The sequence below is a fragment of the Neoarius graeffei genome, chromosome 26 (assembly GCF_027579695.1).
Source record: "Neoarius graeffei isolate fNeoGra1 chromosome 26, fNeoGra1.pri, whole genome shotgun sequence".
NCBI classification, from domain to species: domain Eukaryota; kingdom Metazoa; phylum Chordata; class Actinopteri; order Siluriformes; family Ariidae; genus Neoarius; species Neoarius graeffei.
The window spans coordinates 11,718,285-11,729,475 of NC_083594.1; the positions used below are offsets into that span (position 1 = coordinate 11,718,285).

The 11,191-nt window shown below is 40.7% G+C and overlaps 1 protein-coding gene across 1 annotated transcript in view; it reads left to right on the forward strand.

Annotated features, from left to right (window-relative positions):
* LOC132874173 (zinc finger protein 271-like) overlaps positions 1 to 10,606 on the forward strand; it is an 86,344-nt gene extending 75,738 nt beyond the window's left edge. The window contains exons 4-6 of the mRNA XM_060910150.1: positions 1,131 to 1,198; positions 1,368 to 1,546; positions 7,862 to 10,606. Coding sequence (XP_060766133.1) covers positions 1,131 to 1,198; positions 1,368 to 1,546; positions 7,862 to 10,203 — 2,589 coding nt within the window. The 3' untranslated portion in view covers positions 10,204 to 10,606. The remainder of the gene's footprint in view (positions 1 to 1,130; positions 1,199 to 1,367; positions 1,547 to 7,861) is intronic.
* Positions 10,607 to 11,191: the final 585 nt, after the last annotated feature.

Sequence of the window (11,191 nt, forward strand, 5' to 3'; positions counted from 1 at the left end):
TCTATATTCCCCTTAGAACAAAAGATATGGGCCTCCAAAAATGCTTGCAAATTAAGTGTACAATTACCGGACCCCAAAAGTGGGCGTGGCACCCAAACTTTGAAGGGCCAAAATTCAAAAACCGTTCCAGCTAGGAAGCTAAAATTTTGGATTCTTTCATTTGACATCATAAGGCACTAAGAAAATTAAAATAAGGCAAATTGAAGAGGTGTCACTGGGGAGGGTGTGTGAATTGACATGGAATGACCCATTTATTATTTTCAACTAGCCAGCGGGGCTGGCTAGTGACAGGAATGACCTGCCAAATGACTAATTAAGTTGCCTCAGGTGACCAGACCACCGCGAATTTCAAGCCCTGAAGGGGGTTTACTCATTTACGCTGAGTACTGTAACTTCTGCATAGTGACAAAACCAGCCATATGGTGGGGGGGAATCCGGCTAAACCCCTGCTGCAACAGGCCCTCTTAAAACTGCAGGGCATATTTTACAAGTACCATGCAACTATCTGAGGAAATTATGATTAAAACATTGATAGAATTAGACTAAAATTAAAATTGAGTTCCATTGATGTAATCTTGACCAAAAAAAAAAAGACTAAAATGTAACTACTATTTTCAGGACACAAGACTAAAAGTAAACTTAAAATCATTTAAATTAAAGATGAACACTGCTACACTGAACTAAAACAGCGTTGGCGCCCAAATAAATATTACTTGTACAGATTAAAAATATTTTATATGAAACCCATTTCGGGACAGAACTGAATTTTAAAGTTGTGTATTTTTGTAGCTGTCTGTTTAGAGACCAAAACACAAGGGACAGATATTTATCAGAGAGGTCTGATTCACAGCACAGCTTTGCCATGTCAGAAGTAAAGCCTTTTATGAGAAACCTTTCCTTTGCCTAAATTCTGATAAAGCCTTGCCTGCATTTTCCTATAGTTACTAAATTCATCTCGGAGCTTGTCAGCTGTTTTGTGAATCTTACGATACAGTCAAAAACCTTTAATTCAGCCTTCATGAGGCTTAATAATATTGGCATGAGCCATTGTTCTTGTTTCTGTAAACCCCATTTAAAGCCATATATTGATTTCGTGTAAAAAAAAAAGTAAATGTGGTATTTTTCTACAGGTATACAGGAGCATGCAGTGTGAAGAATACATCGATGCCAAAAGAGAGACGCATGTGAATTGGATGAGGTGAGCAGTACACCAGCTGTTGGGTCGTTTTAGTGATTTGATTTTACAGCTCCTCATTTGTTGGAAGAACTTTATCTTCATGTCATTGATATCTCCGCCATGCTTTCTCCGAGTCTGTAACTCTGATCTGATTTTTACCTTTTTCTGAAACGTTGCCTCACTCTTTTAGGTATGTGAATTGTGCCCGTAATGAAGAAGAACAGAATCTTGTGGCATTTGAGTATCAAGGGGGAATTCTGTATCGTTGCTGTCGATCCATTAACCCAGGACAGGAGCTCTTGGTGTGGTATGAAGAGGAGTACACCAAAGAACTCAGTCCTGCACCTACAGGAACAACCAGACAGCAAGGTGTTACTTTTGTCTAAGAGGTTATAGAGGTTATTTTCTGCATCATTTTGTGACGCGTTTCTGGGATGAAAGCTGTTGTACAGTGCAGTCTGCAATAACTAGAACATTTCCCAGAGAACTCATTTTGGCCTGTTCCACTAACCAGGTAGGTCTTCTTGATCATATGACCATGACCAACCAGAGAGGGTGAAGTCTATCAGCTTCCTTTGAGACACGTGAAGTCCGCCCACTGCATATCTTGCTATTGCGAAACTGACTACAGTGGTGCTTGAAAGTTTGTGAACCCTTTAGAATTTTCTATATTTCTGCGTAAATATGACCCAAAACATCATCAGATTTTCACACAAGTCCTAAAAGTAGTAAAAGAGAACCCAGTTAAACAAATGAGACAAAAATATTATACTTGGTCATTTATTTATTGAGAAAAATGATCCAATATTACATATGTGAGTGGCAAAAATATGTGAACCTTTGCTTTCAGTATCTGGTGTGACCCCCTTGTGCAGCAATAACTGCAACTAAACGTTTGCGGTAACTGTTGATCAGTCCTGCACACCGGCTTGGAGGAATTTTAGCCCATTCCTCCGTACAGAACAGCTTCAACTCTGGAATGTTGGTGGGTTTCCTCACATGAACTGCTCGTTTCAGGTCCTTCCACAACATTGATTGGATTAAGGTCAGGACTTTGACTTGGCCATTCCAAAACATTAACTTTATTCTTCTTTACCCATTCTTTGGTAGAACGACTTGTGTGCTTAGGGTCGTTGTCTTGCTACATGACCCACCTTCTCTTGAGATTCAGTTCATGGACTGATGTCCTGACATTTTCCTTTAGAATTCACTGGTATAATTCAGAATTCATTGTTCCATCAATGATGGCAAGCTGTCCTGGCCCAGATGCAGCAAAACAGGCCCAAACCATGATAGTACCACCACCATGTTTCACAGATAGGATAAGGTTCTTATGCTGGAATGCAGTGTTTTCCTTTCTCCAAACATAACATTTCTCATTTAAACCAAAAAGTTCTATTTTGGTCTCATCCATCCACAAAACATTTTTCCAATAGCTTTCTGGCTTGTCCACATGATCTTTAGCAAACTGCAGACGAGCAGCAATATTCTTTTTGGAGAGCAGTGGCTTTCTCCTTGCAGCCCTACCATGCACACCATTGTTCAGTGTTCTCCTGATGGTGGACTCATGAACAGTAACATTAGCCGATGTGAGAGAGGCTTCAGTTGCTTAGAAGTTACTCTGGGGTCCTTTGTGACCTCGCCGACTATTACACGCCTTGCTCTTGGAGTGATCTTTGTTGGTCGACCGCTCCTGGGGAAGGTAACAACGATCTTGAATTTCCTCTACTTGTACACAATCTGTCTGACTGTGGATTGGTGGAGTCCAAACTCTTTAGAGATGGTTTTGTAACCTTTTCCAGCCTGATGAGCATCAACAATGCTTTTTCTGAGGTCCTCAGAAATCTCCTTTGTTCATGTCATGATACACTTCCACAAACGTGTGTTTTGAAGCTCAGACTTTAATAGATCCCTTTTTTTTTTTTTAATAAAACAGGGTGCCCACTCACACCTGATTGTCATCCCATTGATTGAGAACACCTGACTCTAATTTCACCTTCAAATTAACTGCTAATCGTAGAGGTTCACATACTTTTGCCACTCAGATATGTAATATTGGATCATTTTCCTCAATAAATAAATGAGCAAGTATAGTATTTTTGTCTCATTTGTTTAACTGGGTTCTCTTTATCGACTTTTAGGACTTGTGTGAAAATCTGATGATGTTTTAGGCAGGGCTTTGAACCGGTTCAAGGAACGAAAACCGGGAACTTTTTCTATTTCACATGGAACAGAAACGAAACCAGAAACTTGATTATTTTTTATGTTCCGGAACAGAAACGCTTATTAAAAATAATGGTAACCGGTTAATACCGGTTTTTATTTCGTTCCTCAAAGTTTCCGTAGCCTACAAATAAAGTCATTCTTCTCCTGCGCAAGTTTCTATGACCCGCTGGGGTTCACTTCCTGTGTGACGTTTGCTGACTGAATGGAGAGAGCGGGAAGGTGGACTACTATCACGTCTCCACATCTTAAATAAGAGGTAAATATTGCAGTCTATCGTTATTCAAAAACGTCAATTTCAAACACGATATCAATATATTTGTCCACGTTAATGAGAGGCTCGCGAACATTAAATGACGTTAACCTCTGTTAGCCTATCAATGCATAGGGCCTGACTAGACTTTGGTAACACACTAAACGAATTATCTTTCATTTTTGGCACTTTTTCTGTTTGTGTAGATGGGAAGACATACTGAGAATCCAAATCGCCAACATTTGAAATAATAATTGTTTTGAATTATTTCTTGTCTTATTTAATGAAGGTTGTAATAGAATTAGCCTACATTTGGCTTAAGCTGGATGAGACAGAGACATAATTTTATAGCCATTTGTTAAACAGCTGACCGGGAACGTAATTAACCATTCCAGGAACGAAATTTTTTTGTTCTAACCGGTTCGGGAACGTCTATTTAATGGTGGAACCCAAAACCGGAAACGTTAAAATTCTGTTTCTGTTTGGAACGAACCAATAGGAAAAAAATTCTGGTTCAAAGCCCTGGTTTTAGGTCATATTCATGCAGAAATATAGAAAATTCTAAAGGGTTCACAAACTTTCAAGCACCACTGTATATAGTAAACCACAAGATATTGTTGTAGTTTTATTCATCATGCCCAGTTTAACCAGAAGTAGCGTAAAATGCATGCCCTGTGGATCCCGAGTGGCACAGCAGAAAGGTGTTGTCCTTGTCATCCTCCCCATCATCCAGATATTGCCACTTTCAAATCCTGATGATGCCACAATCATCTGTGGTTGGGAGCTCAAGAGAGCAAAATTGTCTGGGCTCTCTGGGAGGGAGAGATGGCATGCTCTCTCTTCTCTGCCCTGTCAGTTACACTGGCCAGTCATGGGTGTGAGAGAGCACATTTAATAGGAAGTAAGTGGATTGGGCTTTCGTCCGAGTGTGCTTTGCAGCCCCCTGACATTGTATGAGTAAAACGTGCTCAACTGGTGTGATACAGGAGAGGAGTCTGATGGGTGGGAATTGGCCATGGCTAAATTAGGGAGAAAACTGGGGAGAAATCGGGGGGGGAATGCCCTGTCACAGCAAACACATAATATAGGATAATGTCAGACCTCCCCATATTACAGAAACACGGGGGGGCGGCGGCATTATAATACCTTTATTGCAATATAACCAGCTGGCTGGAAAGAAGTTAGTTGAACACACACATGCAGTGTGTCTGAACCAAGCAAAGTTGTGAATTGGATCATGCAGATGTCAGTCAAACCCATCAACCATTATACAAATCAATTGCAACACATTTGCTTTATTTCAGGAGCATATGTGATGATTATCAAGCAACTTAACAAGCAATAACAATTTTAGTATTTTTATGGAATTCAATAATTCCACAAGTCATACCATGGAGAACTTATCTTTTTAATTCTGTTAAATTTTAGCTCCTTAAAGTGCATATCACGGGTAAATTCAGGAGCAAGATCAATGTAATTTTTTTTTTTTTACCTTGCACAATACCAGAAAAATTCAGTTGAAATCAAGCCATTTGAGGCGAATTGGTCCACCTCTGAAAAAACTTGGCATTTGGATTTCCCGCCAAACATTGATTTTCGTGACGTCGCATGCGGGACGCCTCCCTCTGAATCCTATGTCAGCGCTGGTTTGTTTATGAGAAAACGACCTGGTGGTTTTATGCAAATTTCTTCAACGTTATCACATAATTATTAGAATGGTTAACAGATGTATCGTAGGAGGGTGTAGCAACACCAGTCATGATGGGATTAGTACTCATCGTTTTCCAGAAGACCGGACAATGAGGGAGAAATGGGAGCGCTTGGTCTACACAGGCTGTGCACTGAAACCATGCAAAGCTTGCACAGCCTGCTGGCGCTTCCGCAGGTGACGTCACAAATCTGGCTCCAGACTCCCTTGGGATTTTTCCAGACGCATTTTATTTTATTTTATTTTCTGCTGTCGACAGATGGCCTTGTGCAAAATTACCCTTCTGGATGAGTGTGTAAAGGGACATACTTTCATATAAAAAAAAAAAGAAATTGGTCCAGAATATGCACTTTAAACTCTTGCAGCTGAAGAACTTCAACATGTTAAGGAACAAATAGGGTCTGATTGAATTGATGAACAATTAAACACATGGAGATTTGACTGCTTTATTACTACAAATCACACCATGGCATTCTTCAAATACTGCAGGAAGGAAATTCCTATACTACTGCAGAACTACTTGAATGCCATCTGAACCGATGCAGTGTCCCTTTTTTTTTTTTAAATACACCTACATTAATTTAAATGACTGTTATGTCTTAATTTATGGATGTTGGCTTGCTTTCATCAATTACTTTAATATGAATCAACTGGTTTTCACAAAATCCTACAAAACTTAATTTCATGAAATTTGTGTGTAATTGAAATTAAAGGTCTCATTGCATCGTTTTTTCATTAATTTTTCGGTGGTCTCTAGTATGAATGAATGCCCTGTGAGCCGGTTTTGGTGAAAAAAAAAAATGCTGTGGTTCTCCTGTTTCAGGCTGTTCTAGTTTGCTGGAGGAGTGGGTGGCGGGAGAACGACAGGATTTCAGCTCTTACTCATTAATATTCATGACGTAAACGTGTTACCTCTGATTGGCTAACAGCACTGTGACGCTACCTCCAGTGGGTCAGAACAAGCGGATGTGGGTGTCTTTGTAAAAACTGTTTTGATTGGCTATTATGGTCTCGACATCGATGTTTTGACGAATAACAATGTAGATAACACGAATTTTACATCACATTCAACGAGATTTAAACGAGGCTAAAGATGGCGACTTACAAATAATGTGTAAACATCGTTGGAGTTAATGAAGTTTGGACAGCATGAAGGAACAAACCCCAACCCCCCGAAATTAATAAAAAAAAAATTCTCAACAGATTTGGCATAATATAAAAAGGTCATTTTTTACTCAGAAAAAGCAGAAATCCGCTGAAAAGTGGAAAACTCTCACCCCTGCCTAGCTTGTGACCATGTCGTGCACGCTAACGTGGAGAATATGAACATGCTATTTTGTAACAAAAACCTTCAAACAAAAAGTTCATGTTTTACTTACAGCTTGTGAGCTGGTGGTCGATCGTCTCGACGGCACAGATCCAGGGATTAAATGCAACCTCGAAGCAAAACCACTACTGAAGGCACCAAAGTTTGAAAAGTCACTGTGGTTGAAATGATCAGAACACAGTACTAACGTTGCATTATACTTCGCTGGTGGTGTTCCAAAGATAAATTCCAACCATTTATTCTTCACCTCTTCTATCTTGGGCAAGAAATGCAACGTTGATGTGTTACTGCCACAAATAACACAGGCACGAACTTGTTCAGCCATGTTTTCAACTTGCTGTTAGGTCCTCTTCGTTAGCTACTGACGAGATGGGCTCTGCTATCTCTCCTTGCGCTTAAATCCAAACTTTCTTCCCGTGGGCGCTCGCAAGCCAAGGTGGGCGAGGCCATGACTACGAATTTTCGAACTTATGCAAGTTCGTAGGGATTTTTCAGATTTGCTCGTTTTCCCAACTATTTTCCTTCATAAGCTAATACAGGGAATGGGAGTAGAATTACATTTTCGCATGCATATGCAACTCGGAGTGAACTATGGTATTTCAAAAAGAGCCAGTATTAAATGTTTTTGGTGGAATGGCACCTTTAATAAGCGTTTTAAACTTGACAACCTAATCCATATATAAAATCCAGATAGAAAATATATAGATTTGCTTGTGTCAGTGCTACTAGAAACTATTTGCAAATAAATCTATTCATATCCAGTTTGATAAATAAGGCCCATTTTTGGATCTTTCAGAACCTTGAATGTGAGGGCTGAGTTTCCTTCTCAATCCTGGATGAGATGTAAATAAGGCTAGGCTTTGCATTACCTAGACTTGACATGATGTCCAACAGGAACCAACAACTCCCCTTTGGTCTCTCAGACCCACAGGGCTATGGCCAATGCTGTGCATAGCTGCTGTTCCAGGACCTGATTGAATCTCCCAGTATTCCAAGCTAGAGGCTGCTGTATCTTAGTCCGCAACCTTTTGTTTTTGTCTCAGTCTTAATTCATGTAGAATCTTGATTAAGTTTCAGTAAAAACACTCCTTACATTGGGTTAGTGGTGTTATATTTTATAATCTTGTTGCATTTCATGTTCAATTTGTTATTTTTGTCCTTTCGTTTCTCCAGAAGTAAAGAACGCTCTGCTGCAAGTCTTTTCCTGCTCCACATGCCCTTGTTCCGATGCATCTCAAATTTACCTCGACAAACATATCCAGAGATGCCACGATGAAGAGGATGCGAGACTGCGAGAATCAGGAGAGATTAAATATGAGCTTCAGATCCCCTCCAAATGCTCCAGTCGTCAGCCGACATCAACTGATATCCATTCTGATACTTCCCATAATGATATACAGAAGGAAATTCACCACTGCTCAGATTGTGAAAAGAGTTTTAGTTATCAGAATGCACTCAAAACACAACAGCGCATTCACACAGGAGAGAAGCCGTATCACTGCTCACAGTGTGGAAAGAGTTTTACTGAACAGAGTGCTCTCCAACAACACCAGCGCATTCACACAGGAGAGAAGCCGTATCACTGCTCACAGTGTGGGAAGAGTTTTACTCATCAGAGTACTCTCCGACGACACCAGCGCATTCACACAGGAGAGGAGCCGTATCACTGCTCACAGTGTGGAAAGAGTTTTACTGAACAGAGAACTCTCCAAAAACACCAGCGCATTCACACAGGAGAGAAGCCATATCACTGCTCACAGTGTGGAAAGAGTTTTACTCAGCAGAGTAATCTCCAAAAACACCAGCGCATTCACACAGGAGAGAAGCCGTATCACTGCTCACAGTGTGGGAAGAGTTTTACTCATCAGAGTGCTCTCCAAACACACCAGTGCATTCACACAGGAGAGAAGCCGTATCACTGCTCACAGTGTGGGAAGAGTTTTACTCATCAGAGTGCTCTCCAAAAACACCGGCGCATTCACACAGGAGAGAAGCCGTATCACTGCTCACAGTGTGGGAAGAGTTTTACTCAGCAGAGTGCTCTCCAAACACACCAGCGCATTCACACAGGAGAGAAGCCATATCACTGCTCACAGTGTGGGAAGAGTTTTACTCATCAGAGTGCTCTCCAAACACACCAGCGCATTCACACAGGAGAGAAGCCATATCACTGCTCACAGTGTGGGAAGAGTTTTACTCATCAGAGTGCTCTCCAAACACACCAGCACATTCACACAGGAGAGAAGCCGTATCACTGCTCACAGTGTGGGAAGAGTTTTACTCAGCAGAGTACTCTCCAACGACACCAGCGCATTCACACAGGAGAGAAGCCTTATCACTGCTCACAGTGTGGGAAGAGTTTTACTGAACAGAGTGCTCTCCAAAAACACCAGCGCATTCACACAGGAGAGAAGCCATATCACTGCTCACAGTGTGGGAAGAGTTTTACTCATCAGAGTGCTCTCCAAACACACCAGCGCATTCACACAGGAGAGAAGCCTTATCACTGCTCACAGTGTGGGAAGAGTTTTACTGAACAGAGTGCTCTCCAAAAACACCAGCGCATTCACACAGGAGAGAAGCCGTATCACTGCTCACAGTTTGGAAAGAGTTTTGCTCGTCAGAGTACTCTCCGACACCAGCGCATTCACACAGGAGAGAAGCCGTATCACTGCTCACATTGTGGGAAGAGTTTTATTGAACAGAGTGCTCTCCAAATACACCAGCGCATTCACACAGGAGAAAAGCCGTATCACTGCTCACAGTGTGGGAAAAGTTTTACTCAGCAGAGTGCTCTCCAAACACACCAGTGCATTCACACAGGAGAGAAGCCGTATCACTGCTCACAGTGTGGGAAGAGTTTTACTCAGCAGAGTGCTCTCCAACGACACCAGCGCATTCACACAGGAGAGAAGCCGTATCACTGCTCACAGTGTGGGAAGAGTTTTACTCAGCAGAGTAATCTCCAACGACACCAGCGCATTCACACAGGAGAGAAGCTGTATCACTGCTCACAGTGTGGAAAGAGTTTTACTCGTCAGAGTACTCTCCAACGACACCAGCGCATTCACACAGGAGAGAAGCCGTATCACTGCTCACAGTGTGGGAAGAGTTTTACTGAACAGAGTGCTCTCCAAATACACCAGCGCATTCACACAGGAGAGAAGCCATATCACTGCTCACAGTGTGGAAAGAGTTTTACTCAGCAGAGTAATCTCCAAAAACACCAGCGCATTCACACAGGAGAGAAGCCGTATCACTGCTCACAGTGTGGGAAGAGTTTTACTCATCAGAGTGCTCTCCAAACACACCAGTGCATTCACACAGGAGAGAAGCCCTATCACTGCACACAGTGTGGGAAGAGTTTTACTCAGCAGAGTAATCTCCAAAAACACCAGCGCATTCACACAGGAGAGAAGCCGTATCACTGCTCACAGTGTGGGAAGAGTTTTACTCATCAGAGTGCTCTCCAACGACACCAGCGCATTCACGTAGGACAGAAGCCGTATAACTGATCATGGTGTGGAAAGATGTTTGCTTATTTAGTTGCATTTAAGACCTTCAGGTGCACTAACTGGGAGACATTGCATAATTTAAAGTTGTCAAATTAAATATGGTTATTACAGTTTTGACTGAAAATGACCTGTACTTTGAACTTTATTCATGTTACACTGGTCAGCAATTTTTCAAAAGTTGTCTGCATCAGCGATGAAATTGTCTATTATGAAATTTGGTGTGTTGAATTAGAAGTGACAGTTAATCAGCTGATTGGCTGTGGCTTCCAAGATATTTAAGATTTTAGATTTTATACTTATGTACATTGTGTAGATCGTAATGTTTTAAGTATAAATTGTAAAACTAGGTCTCGTGTGTTTATGGTTGGTTTACATGATATTTCACCTGTTCTCTTTATGTAACACTAGAAAATCAGCTAAAAGTTTATATAAATAAAATGTATTATGAACCAAATTGCAAAAAACAATTATAAGTACTGAATAGGTTTAGTCCTTGTTCTGTGTGTATGCAATGGTTTTTTTTATTTGTTTATTTTTTTAGCAGCTTGTCTCTTGTATTCATGAAACGGAGCATCTCTTATCAAGCAAAGACTTGATCTCGAGTGCATAGCATTGTATGAATTTTTTTTTGAGCTGATATGACTGTTTGTTCAGCAGAGTGATGTCAGTTGATTTATGATTGCATCATTCATTGTTTTGCCAAAAAAAGTAAGTACTATCCAAACCCACTCATAGATTTATTCATCGAGCCAATCTTGAAAACGAGCCCGTGAACAATTTTAAATTTCATTTTTTTTCTCCGCAATCTTGAATTAGTAAAGCTTGACTATATTTCAGAAGCATTTTGGCTGTACACCAGTGTTCTATGACTTTTAAAATATGTAACCTTATAGTGATGTTTAAAATGAGACTATTAATGTTTTCTTTTGCTTTTAAGTAGTCATTAATTACCACCATACAATAATATCTGTAACACTATTATCAGTGT